General features: G+C 36.0%; 1 protein-coding gene across 1 annotated transcript in view; it reads left to right on the top strand.

Moving 5' to 3' along the window:
- Window positions 1–24,118, top strand: part of PRR16 (proline rich 16) — a 118,717-nt gene that overhangs the window by 65,994 nt on the left and 28,605 nt on the right. Inside the window, exon 2 of the mRNA XM_026673595.2 lies at window positions 7,015–7,924. Within this exon, the coding sequence (XP_026529380.1) occupies window positions 7,015–7,773 (759 nt within the window). The 3' untranslated portion in view covers window positions 7,774–7,924. The remainder of the gene's footprint in view (window positions 1–7,014; window positions 7,925–24,118) is intronic.

The raw sequence follows: 24,118 nt of genomic DNA, 5'->3' as shown, positions 1-24,118 counted from the left end.
TAAAAAAAAAACTCAGTGAAAGCCACAGCAGTATAAAGCTGTCAAAACGTGTTATTCTTCAGTCATATTTGTTTGTTTGTTTGATGGTTTGTTTATTTATATACTTACATCTAATTAAGTGCATAAGATAGAACAAGAAAATGAAATAAAAACTATTTTAAAAGGTTAAAAACAATAGAATAATATAAAGCAGAAAAATTGAAAATTGTAGTACAGCATATAGATATGAAGTTATATTCAAATGAAAGTAGTGACATCAGAACAGATAATGTAAAAAACAACAACAGGTATTTCAAAGTTGCAGTACCATGATAGGAACATCAGTTTCCCTACCCTCACAATGGGGTGCTGAAGGGCCTCTTCCTCCTTCGATATAAATGTCCTGGAAGTCATATGTTGGGTGAAGCACATCTTTTAAAACAGAGGTCACCAACCAGTGGTCTGCACTGGTGGTCCGCAGCGCACCTGCGGGAGAGAAAAGGGCCCTGATTCCCTTCATTAGCTGCAACTGGGAAAACAGGATTTAAAAAGGGCGCAAAGCGTGAATTATCTTTGTTTGTCAAGTCTGGGTTCTGGCGTCCTCCCAACTGTGTGTGTGTCTGCAATTCCTTAATCTTCCTGCCTGTCTTGTTAATTGCTGCAGTGTAGTTTGTGTTGGTTTTTATTTATAATTTACATGTACTTTGGGTTCGGACTGAATTTCTTCCCTTTAAAAACTGTTCTTGGGAGAGTTAACTGGACATTGGGGGCCAAGTTGGAGGTATTAAACGGACTTTATCTACTTTTGTGACTTTGTTGCTTTTGTGCCACACCCTGGGTCATCACAAAGATAGTTCATGACCTTCATTCATAAATTGTATACTTGGATGAAAATTTCCTTGTTCTTGCTAATAATTTATGAGAGTGATCCAGCTCATTTTCCTAAACTTTTAACATCTTATCATGCGAATGGCCATTTAATACCTGGGTGTATTAATACTTGGAGGCACATAGTTTTGATTATCTCAAAACAGATGGATCTAGAGTGTCAAATAATATTTATAATTGTACATTTATTTTCAAATTAATACTTTAATGAAGAAAGGATACTCTTGAAAGACACTGAAAGTCTTCTGATTATATATTAAAAACCACCTGTCATATGTAAGGAGACTACTTTTTTACTTCTTTATTTTTTGCAACTTAATACGGCCATATATTTATTGTCTCAGTTTTAAACTCATATAACCTTTCACCCAGATTAATTAGATGGTATTGCAAAGGCAGAACACAGATTTGTTATGAAAACCAGTGGCATCCAATCACTTTTCCAAAGATAAAACACAATTCACTTACCGTATATACTCGAGTATAAGCCGAATTTTTCAGCCCATTTTTTGTGCTGAAAAAAAAACCCCTCGGCTTATACTCGAGTCAGATTCCCCTCTGGAAAAAAAATGGTGTGGAGCTCCGGAGCTGGGCAGGCGCTTCCCTGCTTCCGTGTTTCCTTTGCAACTTTTAAGCATGGGGGTAATCGGAAGAAGAAAAGTTCTTGCATGAGGATATTTTTTTTCTTTTTTTAACTGTTTTTAGGGGGGGGAAAGACCCACCGTCATGTGAGAATGCTCAGACACGAAATCTATCCGCCCAAAAATAAATGTGTGTGTGTGGGGGGGAATTTTAACAGAGGGAAGATGTAGGGAGAAGGCAAAAGCGACGGAAGATCCTTCAGGGGAAACTGAGGGGGAGACTCACCCTTGGTCCAGATGAGCCCCCTTCCCCGCCCCTAAGGAAGCAGAGGCAGCCAGCAAGGGCAGGCAAGCCCCACTTCACGGACTCCGTCCGTCCTCGCTCCCACCCACCCACCCAAAGCCACAAAGTCCCCCAATCGCGCAGCCCAGAATCGCCCTCCCCTCAGGGGGCAGCAACGACGCCCGGTTTTTCCCGAGACAAGAAGCTCTGCCATGCAATGAAAGCGCCCTGGCTCTAGGCTCGCGGGCTCAGAAAACAACGCGAGCCGAGGTGGCTTCGGCTCCGCTCGGCTTCTCCAACATCCGGCGCCGCCCTGTTCTATGTGCCGGGCCCGGCAAGTCTGAGCAGCCAGCACATAGAACAGGGCGGCGCCGGAGATCATTAGCCGCCTCTTTCGCAGCACAAGAAGAACAAGGTGGTGCCGGACCATTGGAGAAGCGGAGCAAAGCCGGAGATTAGTAGCTGCCTTTCGGCGAAGAAAGCTTCCCCCAACCAGCTGGCTGGTCGTCTCCCCCTCGGCCATACAGAACAAGCAGGCAGAGAAGGAGGAGAGCAGCTGGCCAGTTGGGGGAGGCTTTGTGCTGCGAAAGAGGCGGCTAATGATCCCCGGCTCCGCTCAGCTTCTCCAACATCTGGCGCCGCCCTGTTCTATGTGCCAGGCCCAGCAAGTCCGAGCAGCCAGCGCGTGGAGCAGGGCGGCGCCGGAGATCGTTGGTTGCCTCTTTCGTAGCACAGGAGACCTCCCCCGGCTGGCCAGCTGCTCTCCTCCTTCTCTGCCTGTTTGTTCTGTGTGGCCGAGGAGGAGGAGACCGGCTGGCTGGTTGGGGGAGGCTTTCTGCGCCGAGGGAGGAGGCTGCTGGTCTCCGGCTTTGCTCCGCTTCTCCGATGGTCCGGTGCCGCCCTGTTCTTTACTTGGGCAACCGGGCGCCCGCAGCGGCGCCCATGGCGGCAACAAGCAGTTCCGCCCGGGCTCCGCTCAGGTGTCCGGCTGGGGCTGTCGGGAGTTGCTGCCGCTGGTGCGGCTCCGGTCCCGCGTTGCCTTGGGAAGGGTGGGGCAAAACTAGGAGCTGCTGAGCCTGAGCCTCCGGTGCCGCTGCTGCCGTTGCAAAGCGCTGCCGTGGCTCTTCCTTTTTGCCTTTCCCTTCCCGAGGCGACGTGGGACTGGGGCCGCGCCGGCGGTAGCGACTCCTGACTCAGGGGGCCTTGAGGGGAGGGGAAGAGAGTGACTCCTGCCTCCCGCTGTCATCATCATCTTCTTCTTTTGGGTTAGTGAATCAATTAAACCTTTCATGATAGTGAGATCGTTTCCCAAATTAATTATTTTTATTTTTGAAATTTACCAGTAGCTGCTGCATTTCCCACCCTCGGCTTATACTCGAGTCAATAAGTTTTCCCAGTTTTTTGTGGTAAAATTAGGTGCCTCGGCTTATATTCGGGTCGAGTTATACTCGAGTATATACGGTAAATCATTTGCTTACATGGTTACAATAAGAGGCCTGTAAGGACATGAAAGACAGACAGTAGCCAAACTACTTTACCGAATCTGTTGTACTGTAGCATAAGAAGAAATACAGTGGAAATACAACAAAAATATTCTTTTTCACAATTCTTTATTTAAGAATTATTGTTAAGGTAAATGGATATTTTGAAAAAAACTAACATGATAATTGTTAAAATAATATAAGATTATTAAATAAACATATACGTTGTTACATAGGAAATATACTCAAATCAAATAAGTATTTATGCATGGTTATTTAAAAAAACCTCCATAACTATCTCTATATCTAATCTGTTTCTACATTAGATCTTAAAGGATTCATATTTCCTGGTAAATGTGATGCTTACACTAGAAAATAGCAACCTTAGTGCAGACCAGCCTTTCCCAATCTGTGTCTTGAATGTTTGTTTAATTACAGCTTCCCAAATTTCCAAGTAGCAGTTGTTGGACTCTGGTTCTCAATTCCCAGATTCTGACTTGGAATTTTGGAAAAGAAAGTAACACACTGAACATATCTAATATAGATGATACTAAGTTAGTAATATACATATACTTCTTATGTGTTTATTTTATGTATGACTGATCCGCATCATATCTCATTAGTAGACCTTGGAAAGATTCATTCCAGTAACGACACTAGGCAAGATTTGATCTAGTACAAAACTAAGCTGAAATGATAACCTTCTGCTTATATTGAAATTGGCCCTTGGAATGATGTTTTTAAAATGTAGTTTTCTATTTTGAACTAAATTCAAAGATATATAATGATTGCAGCACCACTGCCAGTTAATGATTTAAGGACATGTTGGGTCAATTAATGTTAGTGTTGCTGTTTTTCTGCTACATGAGATTGCAAAAATGATTTGTCAAAAACTTGGCAGGTTAAAATAATTGACTTGTTTGGCTTGGTAGATCACTAATGGTGGAGACCCAATTTATAAAGAATCAGTTAAAGCTTGATTTTTAGGTTATTGTTTGTTTTTGAGTTTAAAATTTGAATCCAAAAGCACATGTATGGAATGATATTTTGCTGAATGCCATGGCCACAAGTTTAATGTGAAAATATTGGGGTTTTCAAACAGTTTTAAGCAACATAAATGATCTTAGGGCACAGTAGTTGTAAGATAAATGCAGCATGTAGTGATTATTACAATAAAATTAATCATAGCAAAGCATATTCAATAATTTTTTAAAAGCATTGTGGTTTTAATTTAATTAATTACAATGAATGGAGCCTAACAGCAAGACAAAAGAATTAAATAAATTCTGACTTGAGGTCCTTATACTTTTATGAAAATATGTAAATTATAAATAGTTGTTTATTAACTATATATTATACATAACAAATGGTGGATAAAACCTATAGAACCATTATGACACAAATGGAGTACATGCCCTTTTAAATCTGACTTTAAAATGCTGGGCAATGCTGAGAAATGAAACAAAAAGTTTACATATCCTTTGTGTTCAAACAATTGTAAACTGGTATTTAGGGTATTTATTTAGACAACAAAAATGCATGGGATTTTGTTGCCAGTTCTAGATGACATCACATCGTTATCATCCTCTACTATTATCTCAGTTGAACTAAAGTGATGTATATCTGGCTCAACTCTGTATCAGGAACACTTACAAACACTTCTTTATGAAACTGATATAAGCTGGAGTTCCATGGATTTGGGGATGGACAGGCCATTTCTCATTGACAGAACATTTACCTCATTTTATCACCAAACCATTGAATTTCTCCTTTCCCTGCTGCTAAGATGCAATATACCATAGTATTAGTTACCAGAGTTCCAAAATAGAGTAGAAGGATGACTTTAAACTGTACAACATACAACTATAATGGAACCTTTCATTATGGTTACATATTGTAAAGACACTTACCTGTCTTTTTTGTGTCCGTTGTTAAGCAAATGTGGCAGTTGTAAAGTGAATGCCATAGTCATAAAGCAAATGAATGGTTTGTTATAGACGTGGTTTTGTCTAAAGCCAGAAGTGCCAGTTTTCAACAAAACCATCTGAACGACAAAATGCTGCAAATGGCTGTAAATATAGCTGTGTTGCCAAGTTACCAAAGTTTGGTCACTTGCCTATGGAGGAGATCTTAAATCCCATTTTTTCAGGTTTGTCATAACTTTGAATGGTTGTTTAGTGACCAGTATTTAATTTCCTTTGCCATTGAAACTTAAATCCTTTTCCACTGTTTAAATGGTGCATCAATTACCAAGACTGGTATTATCTAAAACAAAAATGTTATTCTAGACAAAATATTCATGTTTTTTACATAAATTATCCCCAAGAATAACAATTCATCTAACTTAACATATCTTTTTAAAATTCATTCCATGTCTTAATATGATTATTTTGAAACAAAATACAGTTCACATTTGTTGTGATGGTAACTTCCACTACAACATATATGCCATGTGTATCAATCAATATAAATTCTAATTTTAGTTGGGGATTCATATACAAAATAATTCTTTTTTTCCCTGCTGAAATAAATTGATCCAAATATTTTGTTTCCTCTTTTCTAATATGTGTGTCTTGTAAGCATATATATGTTAATTCTTTAAAATAATGAAAACAATCTCTTTTCTGGAAAATTATCTCCATTAACGTGCCTTGTTAAGCATTTGTAATCTATAATCCAGCCCAAAATGAGAAAACTCAATACCTGTGGCTCCTAATTCAGTATCATCCGTCTCACTTTCCTGTTGTACTTTTGGAGACTTTTGTGCGATCTTATCTGTCACATCCATTTGTATTATCCTCAGTTCTTTGAATTTTTCTGGAAATTCTCTTGCTTTCTTCATAGAATTCAATCAAAACCAAGTAGTTTAAATTAAGTTTCTATTTAAAAGTAAAAATTATCCCATCTAAATGAAATCTGTTTTTTGTTTAAGTCTATCAGTAAAGAAAGAAGCATTATTTCTCTTACACAGTATTCTACCGTAATTAAAATTTCTTTAAGCACAATTATATCTCTATCATCAAATTTCAATATTGTGTTAAAATTCTGTTGCAGAATATGGGTGGGTTCTTCTGAAAAAAGTATACTAGAATATCCCTCAGAACATTTCTTAATTTCATAAATACTGTCTGTGTTCATTCTATAAATTGTATTAATTTCTGCCTTCTCATTTTGATCCAAAAAAACTGATAAAGCTTCAATTACCTTTTCTCCAAAATCCTCTAGAATTGTTTTGAATCTGAAGAAAAAAAAATTCTTTCTCAACTTAAATGCCAGATTATCTGAATTTATTTCAATGTCTCTATAAATTCCATTTTATGTTTCAAAATTACTACTTTGTCATTAATTTGTTTCATATGCACATTTAGTATAGTTTTTCCATATTTTTAACTTCTTCATTTCCTCTTTCCTCTTAACAAGTTTTTCATCCTTTCTATATTCAAAACTTGTCAATTTAGTACTAAGTGATTTGGACAACTTTTTGTCTAATTCTTCAAACATTTTCTGCAATAATTCTGATGTTCCATTTACTGCAGGTTGCTCTAAAGATCCTCTTAACCTTCCTGTTATGCCAATTTTCTGGTAGTTGCCATTCCAATATTATAATTCAAACATGAAAATGTCTAATTTACATCAAGGAACATAAAAGATAGACTCTTTCCTATTTTTTATGTGTCAATACATTTACATCAAATGGTGCTTTGTTGATGTATACTGCTTAATTATTATAAAAAGGTTGCAAATTCTACTGTTTTTAATTGTCATAAATCCTTATCATTATTTGCATTTGATTTTCATGCAGGTGGTTGACCAGATTGATACACTCACTTCTGATCTGCAACTGGAAGATGAGATGACTGACAGCTCAAAAACAGACACGTTGAATAGCAGTTCAAGTAGCACAACAGCATCAAGTTTGGAAAAAATAAAGGTTCAAGGCAGCACCCCACTCATCAGGGCTCCGGCCCATCCATCTGCTATTCTAACAGTATTAAGGAAACCTAATCCGCCCCCACCTCCTCCACGATTGACTCCAGTGAAGTGTGAAGACACCCACAGGCCAGTTATCTCTGCCAATCCAGTAAAGACTAATGGGACTCTTCTACGAAATGGAAGATTACCAGGAGGACCTAATAAAATTCCAAATGGAGATACATATGGTATATCAAATAATAATTTGGACAAAGTTCCGATACAACCTCTTATGCACAGAACTGAGAAAGACAGATGTCCTCAGGCTGGAACACGGGAACGGGTACGATTTAATGAAAAGGTGCAGTACCACGGCTATTGTGCTGATTGTGACATGCGGTATAATATTAAAAACAGGGAGGTTCATTTGCACAATGAGCCTGCTCATAACCCAGGAAAACCTCCTCAACAGTGTCCTCCCTCGTCACCACCTCCTTCACCACTTCCTCCTCCCCCATTAGAAAATGGTGGGGTGGGCATATGTCCCAGTAATAGCTTTCCCCCTCTCAGACCTGCAACTGTGCCTCCACCAACTGCACCAAAACCCCAAAAGACCATCCTGAGGAAATCAACCACAACAACAGTGTGATTTTTCCCCACCTGGAAAACTGTTTTCGCTTTTGTTTTTTTTTTCTTATGTACAAATATTGAAAAAAGGTAAAGAGCACTTTCTACAAAAGCAATAAAAAGCCCAAATATATTGCACCCTTTCTTCTGTGAAGTGGCAAAAAAATTACATGGTAAGTAGAAAGAACATTGTTTAATGGTTGAAAACTGATGTTACTAAACTCTGGGCACCTCATAACATTTTCTGGTACTTATCACGGATACCACAGCTGTGACACAAGCAATTCTCTGGGAAACTATAATTGTGAAGTACTTTTAGGAGTGATGTCTAATCTATAGAAAACAATGTGTACTGCACAATATATTTTATAGTATGTGATACTTTTAGGATATTTTTTGGAATGCAATTAGTGATTAGTCAGAATTAATTAAGAAAATTTAAGTAGTAGTTTTAATAGAGTTTTTACTTCCAGTGAAGAAATGTCCTAAAGTGTTATATTCCAAAATATTTTCTGCATCCAGGAAAATGAATGCAAAAAAGGCAATTCCTCAGAAGGCAATATTAGAGGCCCTCGATTTCTGCTGCCATTCTGAAAACATGAAATAATTTTTATTTGTTAATTGTAGGTCATGCTTAAGACATCAAATTTTTTGCTTATAACAACTCAGTTGGGAACACTAGGAATTTTGCCATAAATTATTTTTTACTTATTAATTGCTTGAACATTTGAAAAAAGTTATTAACAATATTAAAAAAAAAACAATGAATATTAAATATTTGAATTCTGGAGATATCTTCCCATCTCCCAATTTTGATAACATGCTAGACCTTCTCAGTTACTGCAAAGAGATCTTCTGATATTTAGAAATATTATAAATAGTACTTATTTAAGCTGGTTAGAAGAAAAATATCAAATCAGTGAAGTCATCGTATGATAAGCTAGTCATACTAGTCATTTGTTTGAATCATTTTTTATTGGAACCTTGGGGCTTTCTCACTTGCTTTTCTGTTAAGCTTTGGTATCCATTCATGATCATCTTTGAGGAGTGTTCAAAGCAGCAACGTCTCTGAGAGATTCCTTGCAGGTGGTATGCACCATTGCACAATCAAATTACATCTTTGCATTCAAATCCTAAACAGTGCTAATACATAGGCAACATATTAAAATCTGATACATAATTCTTTTTAGGTGGTGGTCTTAATTTATTGTACATGTTATTATTTCAACATAATAGTTGAAAACTATTATGAATTATACTTTTACTTCAAAGTCCGTATCATAACTTTCTGCATGCTAATTCAAGATTTTCAGCTTAGCAGATAAGCAATATAATGGGGGTAGTTTACAAAAATAGCTGAGCTGCATAAAAATATTTTCATTAGATTCCTGTTAAAGTTGGTGAAAAATTCCCAAATGGAAACTTCAATCTTAGTATCAAGAGTTGGCAACTTAAGTTAATTTTTTTTAATAATTCCATCATGATGATGATTTTGTTTCACATCCATTTTTGATTAAGTGCTTCATATTTTTCTATATGAACAAGAAAAACAAGAATCTACTTATTTATTAAAAAGAGTGCTCTGGAAAAGTGTGCCTCATACTTTTTCAAAAAATTGTTCTATTTTAACATCAAGATCCTTGAGAATTTCAGATTTGCTTGGAATTTTGAAGCTCTCTAGAAGCAGCTATAGGTTGTTTTCTGTTAGAAATCTTTCAATGAATGAATGTTTGAAAATAACAATTGTTGAGTATCTGCTTAGAAAAGTTCAGTTTCATTCTGTAAGAATGCTAAAGAAGAGTAACAGCAGGTATAGATGGTATGAATGAGGAAATGTTAAAACAGGAATGTGGTTTGTTAATGGAGAGGATACATAAATTATTTAACATCTGTATGAAAACCAAATCTGTTTGATGATAGAAAAAATATCAGTATTGTCCCACAATTCAAAGGAAAAGAGGAATGTAGAAATTGAGGGGAGATTAATTTGTTGCCTAGATCTGGGAGAGTATATTTTGATAGAAAGGGACATTGAGTAAAATTTAGGAACTGCAATGTGGCTTTATGCCAGGCAGGAGGCATGCACTTATCATTTTTGTTCTTTATAAAGTAAGTTAAGATTTATGAATGTGAAGGGAACATTTATTGTACATTCATTGATTCAGAGAAAGTGTATGATAGGTGAGTGGGCTTGAATTATGGAATGTTTTACATAAGTATTGAGTTAAAAGTTGGTTGCAGAATGCGATAAGAGTATAACATGGTGAAAATTAATTGAATTCTTAATGAATAGTTGAACACCAAGCAGGGAATGAAATGAGGAATTGTTATGTACTCTTGGTTATTTTAATGTATTCATGCATGATAAATGTATAAGGAATCATGATAATAATGTAAGAAATCTATTGGTTAGTATGTGAAAATAAGTTGCTGATATCAAATGATTTGCCAAGAACATGTGATGCAAAGAGAAGTATATGAAGAGGTTGTGAAAATAGACATATTGAAGGACTTGGATTTTTTTTAATGGGGAAACTGAGTGAACAATTGCAACAGGCACCAGTAAATTGTGAATTTGTAGCTTGGTACCAGTGGTGGGATGCTGCCAGTTCGGACTGGTTCAGGCCAACTGGTAGCTCCAATGATCAGCTGGCCTCGCCCACTTGCTCCTGCCCTATCCTGTCCTTTATTTCCTGCTTTGTAGCTCATTTCAATCACGCGGCACAGCTGATTCCCCCCCCCCCCATTCTAGTTACTGTTGCTGACTTGGAAGGTAAGCAGCTCTGCTCCATTTTCATGCTTGTGCACAAGTATGAAGCGCACATTCACTGAACCGGCTGTTAAACCGGCTGCATCCCACCACTGCTTGGTATCATAGAATGTTTATTTGAAGATGGGTGAAAAAAAAAATTAAGAAGTGCAAGTGACACTAGAAAGCATAGCGTGTGTTGTAAGGAATGAATGTTTAAGAAAGCTGTTTATAAGAGCATGTCCTTGCTCACTTTGTACTGTGAAAATCAAAATTCAGCTTATCAAAAGAAACTTAAAAATAAGTTCAGTGTATCAGAATGGTGCATTTAGAAATGGGCATGATAAAGGCAAGAGTAGGTTAAATTAATGTAGATTGAATATAAAAATGAATGTCTGTATGAAATCTGTTAAGTTTGAGTAAGAGTAGGAAATTATATTGCATAACATGTGAAATAAGAGTGAATGGGTTAAGAGGAAAGGAAAGACTAACCAAGTTGTGACTGCACAGAATTGAAGAGATCCTCAGAAAGAAAGGTGTTAGAAGTGTGAACAACAAATGGCAATGGTATGAAGAAATACATGGCTGTGGTAGAAACAAGGGTGGTTTGTAAAGAATAAAAATGCATGGAATTGCCTAGCCAATAGTGTAAATGTTGCTAGAACTAAATTTAGCTACATCACTTTTTTCAGTGCCATTATAACTTTGAATGGTCACGAAATGAACTGTTGTAAGTCAAGGATTACCTGTACAAAAATACAAAAAGCTTCTTTGCTTGCAAAAAGCTGCCCTAAATACCAATCATTTGATTAAAAATACCTGCAAGTCAGAGTTACAAATCAGGCAGGGTGCCAGAGCATCTTGAGGAATTAAAATAGTTAAAATGCAGTGATAAAGCAGCCATTTCTTGCTCATAAAGTGAATCCCTTTAGCAGAGAGGTCATTTAAGCTCTCCAGAAAAAGCACACCCAGGAAAAGCAATTCTTAGATCCATTTGCACCATTTAAAAATAGCACCTGGTCTCACTCACCTCACAAGATGTCCTAAGGAAATCATCCAGATTTAAGGAAAGGTCACATGCTCTGCAGAAAGGCAGTAAAAAAAATCAGTGCCAAGCTTGCATCCTGCCTCTTGAAAGTATACCCCAAAAGGACAGTGCCAGATAGTAAAGCAGTGAAGAAAGACCACCTCCCCAGATAGAAAAAGAAATTATGAGGCAAGAAAAAATTCAAACACAATACAAATAATTAACTCACAACAGTAGCTGTTGCTTGTTGAAGCTAAATAGGGAAAATTATCACATCATAAACACAGGATTAACCTTCACCAAAAACCAGTTTTAGACCAAAACTCAGGGTATGTAAACTCACATTTGAATGTTAATCTTTCTAGCTAGCCAAGAAGCCTTGCTGAATGTCACTCATCTTGGTTCCCTGTCACTAAAAGCTTTGCTTCATTATTCAATTAATTCTTCAAAGTGCTGATTGTCCAGGGGAGTATTTCCTCCCAACAGCAGTGTAAAAATCTTAAAACAACCCTTCCCCTTTAAGAAAGCCAAGCCCCAGAAGTTCCAGAGACAGTAAGTGTAGGCTGTCTGCCAAGAATGTAATAAGGGTGGAAAAACAACCAAAGGAGATTGCTTCTAACTACCGGTTCTATAGAACCGGATAGAACTGATAGAATCTCACCCCTGATTTGCCCCCTTCTGAGAGAGAAAGAGAGTAACTAGTCCAATGGGGTCATCCAGCTGGCTTTGAATCTAAGGCTGGACTAGAGCTCAAAATATTCCAGTTTGTAAACTCATGCCTGAACCCAGGCCACTTCGCTGCCCTGCCCCCACTACCTCCACCTCGTGCCACTGCTTTTGCACTGCCACCCCAGCGTCTGCTGACACCACACCCAACTCCCATCATTGCCAATGCCCCACTTCTAACAAGTGGGATTGCTGGACTGAATTGCCCATGTGCCAGATGTGGGCAATGGGCTGTAATGCCCACCTGTACTTTAACTAATATGCCAAACTGTCTCTACTCACTGTCTCTAGCTTTCCTCAATATTTGATTAGATTTGTCTTCAGGGAACAAACAAGGTTAGTGGTTATGGCACGAGGATAAAAACTAAGAGACTGTTAACCATGAAAGCTGGCTGGGTGATTTTGGGTCAATCATTCCCATCCTAACCCATTCATAGGAAAATGGGAAGGAAAAGGAATATTAGGTAGGTTCACTGCCTGAGTTATTTACAAAAATAATAAAAGTGGGATAAAAAGTAAAATTAAAAAAAATAAAACAGTATATTTTGCTTTCTGGTTTCTCCCCCTCAATTCACTGACATTGTTGCTGACTACCTTGATGAAGTGGAACCTAGGCTGACCTTCATCTTTTACTTCTGTCCTCCTTATGACATTAACTTTACCTTTGTGATATTTGACCCTTATAGTCCTGCAAAATTGTTGCTCTTTTTTTCTTTCTCATTCTCCTGATATACATTTACTGGTCAGCACTGTGTAGAGCTATCCTGGGGAGTGGTGGTGGGGGAATAGAGTAAAAATATGACAACATGGCCATTGCAGCAGTGGGGCAATCTGCTTTGAATCAACACTGCACTCACTGGAGATTAAATGCTTTACCACAAGTGCCGTCTTTACATTTACGCCCCCCGCTCGCTCTCTCCTGCTCTCCTTTTCCTGTTTTCTTTTAATGCCCCAGCTCCTTAGACAGATGGAACATAACAGGCAACAAACATCACATTTTTCTTTCTGATAAATGATTTTTTGTGACTAGCTGTAACTACCTTGGCAGCCATTTTTGACATCCCTAAATTCTAACAGATTGCGGGGGGAGGTTTACTGATACCTGGCCTGTAAGCAACTCCAATATATCCAAGTGAGGTAATTCTGTATTTCTTCCCTTTTTTACCTTGTCTTTATTTCCTTTCCCCTATTTGCATAAAATTTTAGATTGTAAATTCTCTTGAGATGACATGCTTATAAAGCTTTAAAAAGTACTACACAGTAACAGTGGAAATACATAGCCTACAAGAATGTCACAATACAGAGCAAACAAAAATTGGGGAGAAAGTTGTACTTCAGCTCTTACCATCACAACCAGATTCAGTGAAATATAGGTTCAGTTGCATGTTTTAAGTTTATGAACATGATTCATTGCTATGTAGCTACTTCACTCTGCTCATCATCATATGGAACAGGCATCTGTTACATCCTTCACATAAATATGACACCACCAAATCTCTATGCTTAAAAAATAATTTATCTAGCATCTATTTATTGCATTCCAAAATTTTTGCCAATGTGAATAATATTGATTGTGTGCCTGAGACTAAAAAACTGAATCTGAGTGGTTGAAGAAAACAATAATGTTAGCCAACCATAAAAGCATTTTTCAAATCATGTGTTTTGCAAAAAAGGGATAGAAGAAAAATTATTGAAAACTATTTTTTCAGGATTTTTATTGTCGCTGAGGCTGTTTGGGATTTATGAAAGGTTTTGTCCTTTCTAAAGATATATCTTCTTTTGCCATGTCTTTCTGAATCCCAAATTTTACATGTCTAGAGTTTAAAATTGATACTACTTTCTCAATCTACATAATTGCAAAGCAATTTAATAACAAATTCATTTTATGGCAATCATTACAAACTGCTGTTTACTTTTCAAGCAGCTGGAAAGGTTCATGGACGGAACTTATTTAGCTAGTTACTTTTCTTTTGTGTATGCTCTTATTAGGTACCCACTTCATTTTCATTTTGGAAAACGTCTTGAGACAGCATAGCATACATTTTGGTGAACCAATTCTTACTGAGCTGTGTTGACACAGATATAAAAGCTTCCATGTGTGCTTATTTATTAGAGCATAGGATTGCTTGCTGTGCTCATCATATATTCCATATTTCCCTAGAGAATGGTTCTGCTTTAATAAAAAAGAAAAACATAACTGTGTAATGATAGAACAGAAGACAGTTGTATTCAGAAATGTCACTATTTTGTGTGTGACATTTATCATTGACAGCAAAACAATGAAATTATCTGTGAATTTTATAGGAATAAATATATGAAAGCTGAAGCAAAAGGATTACTAAGGGGAAAGAGAAATAAACATGGCATTTCATAATGGTATATTGCAAGAATTTTGATTTGAGAGTCCTACTAGCTTTAATGGTCACATTCCAATCTGGATAGGGCAGATTTTCTTTTTTCTTTTCTTTTTAAATTTAATTCTATTTTTTAATTTTACTATGGGTAGGTTATGAATTGCTAATTATCCCTTAAAAGTTCTTTTGGGATAACAAGTGGAAGTTATCCAAAAAGTGGAATTGAAATTTCCCCTTTTTGTATCAGGAACAAAGAGTAAAATGAGTTCATTAAGCTTTGCATTTTCTTCCATTAAACACTAAAATGGGGAAGAGTGGAGCAAAAATCACTTAATTTAGGGCAGGCTTTTAAAGGATTGAAGACTTTATTTTCACTCATTAAAATATTTCTGTAAACTCCAAACACAAAATGTAGGATTCTGTAGGACTCAGAACAGATACTAATAGCGTGAGACCAAATAACCACACTTTTTGTGCCCAAAATGCTATACTTTTTAAACTAATTTCTGCTGTGATGTCACATTAATCTAATTGGATGCTTATTTTGTGGGGATATATATCAGACTGACTGCAAAATATTTTTATATTATATGACATCTTGCAGGATTTATTTTTATTTGAAAACTGAAGATCAGTTCCAAATTTTTAAGTCCACATTTGAAAATGAACAAAATAATTAAATGAACCCCAGAGTTTAAAAAAAAAATGAAGATATTCATTTAAAAATCCATGTGTTATTACCCTCTTAGGACCTGAACTTGATACAAGATCTCACAACAACAACAACAACAACAACAAAAATCTCCCAAGACAAAAAGCAGAAGACCAAAAAGTGACAGAGTATGATAGAGCCAAGAACTTTTAATTTACTGTACATCCCAGACAGATTAAATACAACAGTGCTAGCCCAAAGTTGGCCCAGGTTTCCAATAATAAAAAAATCCAGCCACTTCTTGATTTCTTTACCACTCTTCTCCTAAAGCAGCAGAACATTAGTTGTGCTTTGTTGCTTTCCAGATACTCAATTGCAGTGCGTCACTTTTTTTTTCTGCCTGCAGTCAGCATTCTGTGCCTACTGAGCATATTATTATGGTACTTTGAATCCCATTTCAAATTCTTCGGCAAACTGAGGATTTCTGTAGTGGATCTTCTCTTATATATGGTTGATGCTTTTGTAACTATTTAAAAACATGCCTGTGGAGAATGAACTTGCTGTATGACAATATGTGGCATTATAGCTATATACAACATCATAATACAGCACCAACTAATCAGTCTTCTAAAAATGGATTATAACTTTTGAAAGTGGATTTTTCCTAATTTGTTTTAAACTACAAAAATAATTTTCTGTACTTTTAAAAATCTACTTTCTGAACATCAGAGTAGAAACTTGTACCTGTGTATAAACAGAATGACAGATCATGTTTTCAGATGAACTGAACATTTTACAATTCCCAAAGAGAAAATGGATGTCGTTCTGCTTCTTGTTTTTCATCTATTGTGGTATATTTTATCTAGCAGCTTTCAGATTTTGAAAATGTTGCCTTTGCCAAGATGAACAGGAATGATTTCATGAATTTCATTAACACATAATAGTATTTGACCTTTGAATATTTGGTGATATTATTCCATCTTATTTTCTTAGTTACTTATACTAACTATGATGGACACCGATAATGGAATAAAAGGTATTTCGGAGATCTTTAGTCCAGCCTACTGAGGCAGGAAACCCTACACCATTACCATAAAGCGATGTAGCCACATAGTTGTTCATCTTGAATCTTATGAAATAAATATTAAACCCAGTTGAAGTTCACTAGAGTAATGTCTAATGATAGTTGTTAAGGATATATTTTGTTTGATTTTTGAAGAGGTGTATCTTTTGATGGAATGTGGCAAAAGGAGAAACAGTATACTCAGTATACTTTATATTATGGTTTGTGTACTTATACTGAATTAACAGATCAGCCCTGGCTGCTCTAGCTTAGGCAACGAATGGTCTACATTTCTGGCAAAAAATAAAAAAACAGCAGCCAGCTTTTATTTCTCAACATAATTAAATATGGACAGGAAAAAAAAGGCAACCACAATAATTTTATATTTGCAATAAGGTACTGATGCCTAAATTAATACAGTAGTATTGTTGTTTTTAAGTATATTTTGATCACATTTTCCAAACAAAGTTACAGTTACCAGACTTTTCATTTTTATTTGCTCCACTAAAATTTTGGCTCACTTAAGTGCTTATCATCTGTGAGTTGCTATTTCATCAACTTATTTTTTGACTCCCTAGATTTTTTTTCTTCTGATGAATGTCAAATAGGAGTTGAACAAGTCAATCTTTTTAAGTTAAATGAAAAATTGTGTGGCTGTACTTAGAGGATTTCAAAGGAAGTAAAACCTGTTTACAAAAGTGAAGAATTTATGATGCTCTTCCATCCCCTCGCAAATAGTATCTTTCATAAAGCTGACTCTTTATTACTGGAACTGAGAAAATAATTCTGTTTACCAGAAATCTAGATCTAGCCCATAACTCAGTGAAAGAATAAAAAAGCATCAAACTGATATTTTTGAAAAAATAAAGTAGATTAAATATGAAAATAAGTGACCGATGCAAAAGAAGTCATTAGAATGGTAGAATCAGGTAGCATTTGCAAATATAACATGAAAAACATCTAGGGGATGATTATGATGTAAAATAGATTAAGATATATTTTCCTTTATTCTTCTGCCTTTACTTTCTTTTACGTATTATAATATATTTTTCCTGTGCTTTGTGTATTGTGGCTCACTCTGAAAGGAGATATGAGTATTGTTTGTGTGCACTATATGTTACATAAATTCCATGTATACATATATGTAGGAATATAATTTGTAAGCAGATAATAGACCACATTATACTCCAATGAGAATTGATAGTGTATATAGAATTTCAGGAATAATTATACAGATAATCCTTGATTTATGACCACAATCCGGACCAAAATTTATGTTATAATGCATGCAGTAATAAGTCAAGTCATGTGACTAGACCCAATTTTATAACCATCTATATGGAGTCATAAATCAAGTCACCACATCATACGTCAAGTCAGGTGGTCATGCATTCAAATCTACTTTAACAATGGCAGATTGCAATCACAGGACCATGGGACATTGCAGTTAGATGCAAATGAGAATCAACTGGCAATCACCTGAATTATGATCACATGACTGCTAGGGATTTATTTATAAGAAACTTTTTTAGGAAGTTGTTAATATGAACTGTTGTTAAGTAAATGATTAAGGTTATTCGTCATATGTATATGATAGTACTTAGTTTTTTAGCATATCAGGTAGTTCTCATGTAATTAATAATTGGAACCGGAATTTCTATCATTAATGTGATAATGCTAATGCAGTTGTAAAGCACGATGTCATGGTTGCTTTTTTAAAGGAACTCTTGCAATGTTGTTAAGCATCAATTGTTTGATATTTGAAATATCTTGCCAGCTTCCCCATTGACTTTGCTTGTCAGAAAGTTCAAAAAGTAGACCTTTTTTATAACATTATAACTGTCATAAATATGAGTCAGTTGTCAAGCATCTGAATTTTAATCATGTGTCAGTGGGGATGCTGCAACAGTGTTTAGTCACTTTTTTCAGTGCTGCCTTAACTTTGAATGGTCATTAAAAAAAACTGTTGTAAATCGAGAACTACTTGCATTGTTTTTGGAAAAATGGGATTAAAAATAGTTGAAATACTGTGAGGACCTGTAATACTACATTGACAGGGTATTGCTGGCAAATGTAATCCAGAACAATATTTGAGTGGTTTCTGGTGCTCTTTGGTGGCTTTCTTGCAGATGTTTCATAGTATAATATTTGTTTAAGCATTTAGGATTTAGAATTCTAAGGCTTTCCATTTCAACAATGAGTTTTGGTGGCATATAGGCTGAAGACAACCACAGCACTAATAGTCCTCAACTTAAAGCCAGTCATTTAGTGACTGTTTGAAGTTACAATGGATCCTCTAAAGCTACTTACAACCAGTTTCAAAGTTACAGCTGCTGCAGAGCACTTACGATAATGTGAACAAATTTTGGCCAGATTCACCCTTACAACCAATGCCTATCTCCCTTCTATCCCACCATGCTGGATTCCTTCAGGCCTTGGTTCTGCTTTCAGACCCTACCAAGTCCCCCAGCCTTTGAGCTTCCTTCCTAACTTACTGGGTCACAAACCTTCCTGTCACTGATCACTCCTTTACCTTCTGTACTATAGATCTCAGGAGCTCTAGAGCTCTTATAGGGTAAGGAGATCAAGATTTTCCACTCCTTGGGCACATGGATCCATCCTGAAAGCAGGCAACATTTTCAAAGCAGTCCGAATGGTGGAACAGCTGGGTCTCTTACCCCAATGTGAGCTCTGGAAATCTACAGAGGATAAATGAGTGATTGGTGACAGAGGTGAGGAGGAATATGTGAGTGTCCTCTGCTGCAGGTCTCATATTTATTTATTTAATTTTTTATTTAATTTTTTATTTATTTATTTATTTGTTTGTTTGTTTATTTATTTATTTATTTGTTTGTTTGTTTGTTTTGTCAAGCAATTATAAGATAACAGGTATAAGTATGAACATAGTTATGGATACATGAAATGGATACAAATAAAAAAGAAACAATAGGACAGGGACGGTAGGCATGTTGGTGCGCTTATGCACGCCCCCTATTTTTATATTATTATATATTATTATATGCCTCCATATTGGAGAAGGTGAGCAGGATTGCTCACTTAATAACCCACACAACCTGCAACTATAATGAGAAAGCTCCATTACAGTCATAAATCAAGAACTCCCTGTAGCTAAAAACCAAAAGGGAGACAGAAATAAAATGAAGACTTGCCTTCAGAAGTTGCTGCATCACTGCAAGTTTTTAAGCAGAGATTGGATACCCACTTGTCTGATGTGGTACAGGATCTCTTGCTTGAGCAGAAGGTTTGACTAGAACCCTCCAATGTCCCTCCCAACTCTATTATTCTGTTACTCTGAACCAGGGGTGGGTTTCTACCGGTTCTGTCCACCTCTGTAGCTCTGAAGAGCAGCAGACATAGAACCGGTTCTATGTCTGCTGATGCTTTTGCCCACCGGGCTCTTACCTGATCTTTATTTCCTGATTTTTTTCAACTTCAGCTGCCGAACGAGGCATAGCTGCAGTTAAAAAAACAAGAAAAGAGGGCTATTTCAAAGGCTGCTTCTCGGCAGCATGCTGATGACGTGCTAATGATGATTTACAGGCGCGCTCACAGTGGGCAGGGAAGCTTATAAATCCCAAACCGGTAGTTAACCCTGTAATATCCCACCCCTGCTCTGAACATAGCAGAGAACATCGAATATACAGTATAGCAAACGGTAGAGTACAATTTAGATGGAAACACCATGGAACTTGGGGACAAAAAGTAGATTATGTTTGATCAAAAAGAAAGAAATGTGTTAAGAAAAGTCGACAACCAGTACTCTGAGAAAGAGGCTTTCTGCATTAGTTACTTCATGAATTATGCTATATTGTAAGTGGAGGCAGTTTTTTTCTGGTACTAAATGTAAGTCTTAAAGGTAGCAGTATTTTTTAGCAATATTGAAGCTACCTCAGTCTTGATGGACTCAATTTTAGAATTACTTATTTAACTAACCCTGATAGCTTTCTTTCATAATCAAGATATTTTAAAATATAACATGCTGAGGTTTTATAGATGCAGGCTGTATCCCTATTGAAAAGTAAGTATGAGATCAAGAGAAATCCTGTTATGGTGTTCCTATAAAGTTTAAATCTAACATATAGTGAGAGTTAATTCAAACAATGTTACATATACAGACAATTTTATGTTTGAAGCATTTGTTAAACTTCCCATTAGCTTGGATTATTTTTGTATTTAACATGTGAGCTTTGTAATCCTTTCAACCTGCATTTGTTAATTAGTGCATCTAAAACACAAGCCGTTTATAATATACACTTCATGCTACACAATATATTTGAAACATTTAAATTTAAAAACAAAACAAAAACTAAAGGAATTATTTATCCTAGAGGGTAATTCTTCATGGTTGTCTAGCAATTATACAGAAAGTCTTATCTGTCTATATTAAGTAGCCCATGCACTCAAGTTAAAGAATCTGTAGTTAATTTAAATCTCATTTAAGAACCCAGCAGGAACACTTCACATTTTCTCTGGATTTAGATCAGGTTAAGTACAAAGTCATTAGGAAAACTAGTGGAGGCACCTCTATAGCTAAGCAGAAATTATATTTTCAGGCAGTTACATAGTAGTTGACAGTGTAACCTATTGAGAAATCATTTCAATCAATTGGAGAATCTGAATTTAAAAACATTGAATACAGAAAATAGGTTTATAAATCAGTGTTTATAATTACATGCTAATGCCAATTTTTTCTTAAAATGTACTGAAACATAAAAGAATTCTGAAAAACACAAATCAGAAACCTATTAAGTTTTATATACTATCAAAATAATATTTAGGATTATCCAATGCAGATTAGAGCCCTACATAGAAAAAGAAATGCCAGATGTTCAAGCTAGGTTTTAAAAAGGTCAAGTAATGCAAGACATTATTTCTGATTGTCCCAAAAATGCTTTTTCAATAGATAATTGGATGTTTTGGTTTTTCTTTGAAGACGTTTCACTTCTCATCCGAAAAGCTTCTTCAGCTGAAAAAGCATTTTGGATGAGAAGTGAAACCGTCTTCAAAGAAAAACCCAGAAAGTTCAGTTGCCTCTTGAAAAAGCAGCTTGGGAAAAAGCATCATGATCTGGATGATTGAGCATCTCCATAGATCAGGGGTATCAAATTCATGTCGTCACAGCAGTGTCACGTGATGTATTGGGACTTTTTTCCCCTTTGCTAAACCAGGTGTGGCCGTTGCCAGTGCATGATGCATCAGGTCCATGGCTGGGACTTTGATAGCCCTGCCATAGACTATTTCTTTTTCTTTTTTGTAAATTTTATTTGAGTTTTCACATAAAGAAAAATACAAATAAAACATCTTTTTTGAAAGTAGCGTAATCCCAGGTTACATTTCTTCGTACAGACACAAATTGAATTTCATGCTCCTTTTTATGTTCTATTCCATATCTTATTACTGTTTTACATTTTCTACAAAACTTCTCCCCTCTTTTAATTTTCTCAATTTTATTTTAATTATCTCATCTCAATTCAAATCATTATATTTATACTTTTTGTCTGTCCTGTTTCAATTTCATGTTATCTTTTCTCATTAAACAAAGTTTCTCCTGTAATTGCTGATTGGAGTATGACACCTTTATATCTTTTAAATTTATCCATTTAACTCTTATTTAAGCTTCAATATATACCTTAAAGTTATAACATTCAATGTAATACATAACTTCCATTCGGATTCTGCTTGGTACATTCTTAAAATACACACTATATTCTTTAAAAAAAAGATTATAAATATATGTAATTAAAACAACACATTCCATTCTAATTCAATTCTATCATTAATGTTAATATTCATTAAAATCTTAACTTCTTTAACATTACTTTTCAATTAAATATCATACTTCTATGGGAAGTTATAAGCTTTCCATAATTAATTCCCCCCCTTCACTTATATTTTATAAAACATTAACTAATTAAAATGTTCCCATCCCTTCCTAATTCAATTCTCTCATTTATTTTATTTCATTTATTTTATTAACAAACATTTCACTAGATTACAGTAACTATTTTATCCCTCATTTTAATCATACATTGTTTCCAATTTTCTAAAATTATTTCTATTACTAATATAACAATACAATCTTATGTACCTTTACAGAATCCCTTTTTCAATTAAATTTCCACCCATTATCTCTAAATAGGCCCTGTTTCTCTATATCTTGTTTCTGTCCTTTGTAACTTCTTTTCCTTTCCTTCTTCCCTCTCTTCTTCTCTCTCCCCTTTTTATCCCCTTGTCTCTCTACCTCTATTTCTCTCTTCTGTATTCCCCTCTTCTCTTGCTTTCCAATATTATACTTATTTTTCAAACTATTTTTCTTTTCTTTGGTTGTTTTTTTAAGTCTTAAATTCTCCATTCTCTTTCCCCCCCACTTTCCTTTTTCTTCCCCACATAGAATTACTTGTTCATTAAAGATGGCTTCTTCTTTGTCCCAGTCTTCTTGTTTTGCAGACGTTTCTTGTTGTTTCTCATAGTTCCAAATCTCCATTTCTAAGAATTGAAAAACGAAGCCAAAAGAACCCCTCCCTTCTTGTGCATCTTCTTTATACTTTTTAAGTTCCATTTTCAATTCATTCAGAAGTAGTGCCATTTATAAATTTTTAAACAACCACCTGATTAATTTTAGTAATTCAAATGCAATAACCAAGAATTCAAAGATCACCAAGTAATCCAAATACATGCAAGCTGTTTCTTTTTGCTTTTTTTTTCACTTTCTCTTCCTGGGGTTCTACTATTTAGTTGCCAAGTTTCAGTTAAAATGTATGTTTTAGAAGTCTTGTTGAAGTTTAACTGTAGATTCCTTTTAATTCCAGGCAGTCTCCTCCCTTTTTTCCGGATCCTGCCCTTTTATTCTTTTTCTCTCCTTTCCTGCTTATAAAATTTTTTTAGTGTCCAGAAATCTTTATTATCCCTTTGACATTTTCTTTTATTTTCAGCTTAATTGCCTGTTGATGTCAAAGCGGATTTTTTCCCGATTTCTTAGTTAAGTCTCTTAGTTGTCAGTATAGGGAAAGGGAGAGAAGAAAAAAAACCAAACTTTTCCCTTTTCACTTTCCTTTGCTGCTTCAGAATCTTCTTTGGGAATGATGTTTTTTTTTTTTAGTTTAAATTCCAGGGTACCTTAGTTGTTGCTTTTGCAATTTAACCCGGTCAGCCGAAACTTTCACTTCTTATCTTCCTCCTGCACATTCTTTTCCGGTCGAGTTCTTCTTTGAGGTGACCATTCTGACCACCGCTGCAACTGCCTTCGGGAAAGGGAGTAATGGCCAGCTGAGGAGGAGAGATGCGGCTCTCTTCAACCCTGCTAGCAGTCGCCCCCCTCTTCACCACCTCTACGGGGTGGCTTAGCCCCGAAACCAGCCGGCTTGGGGTGTTCCAGTGGCAAGCCCAGACCGAAACTGCACATGATCACGGATTTCTGTCTGTCGCCGAAGAAGCTCAAACCGGAAGCCCGACTTTTTCTGATCCATGCTGAATAATTGAGAAAGCCAAAGAATATCACAAGTCGCTATGTGCTTCACTAATTATAGCACGGTCTTTAATTGTATCAATCACACATAGCTGTGGAATGTGCTCAGGAAAATAGTAATCGAGAACATTTCATATTCCTCATACAAATCTATGTGTAGGTCAGGTAGCCTCAGTATGGATAGAACATGGTGAAACAGATTGGTCACAGAGACAGAACTGTAATCTTTCCCCTTATCTATTTAGCCTATATGCTAATTATATAAGTTGTATTTTGGAATCAAATCAGTGTGGTTTTCAAATTGGAAGAG

The sequence above is a fragment of the Notechis scutatus genome, chromosome 2 (assembly GCF_049901735.1).
Source record: "Notechis scutatus isolate UNSWTSFEM ecotype Mainland chromosome 2, rNotScu1.2, whole genome shotgun sequence".
Lineage (NCBI taxonomy): Eukaryota > Metazoa > Chordata > Lepidosauria > Squamata > Elapidae > Notechis > Notechis scutatus.
The sequence above is the reverse complement of the archived record's forward strand: the minus strand, read 5'-3'. Positions and strand labels throughout refer to the sequence as shown.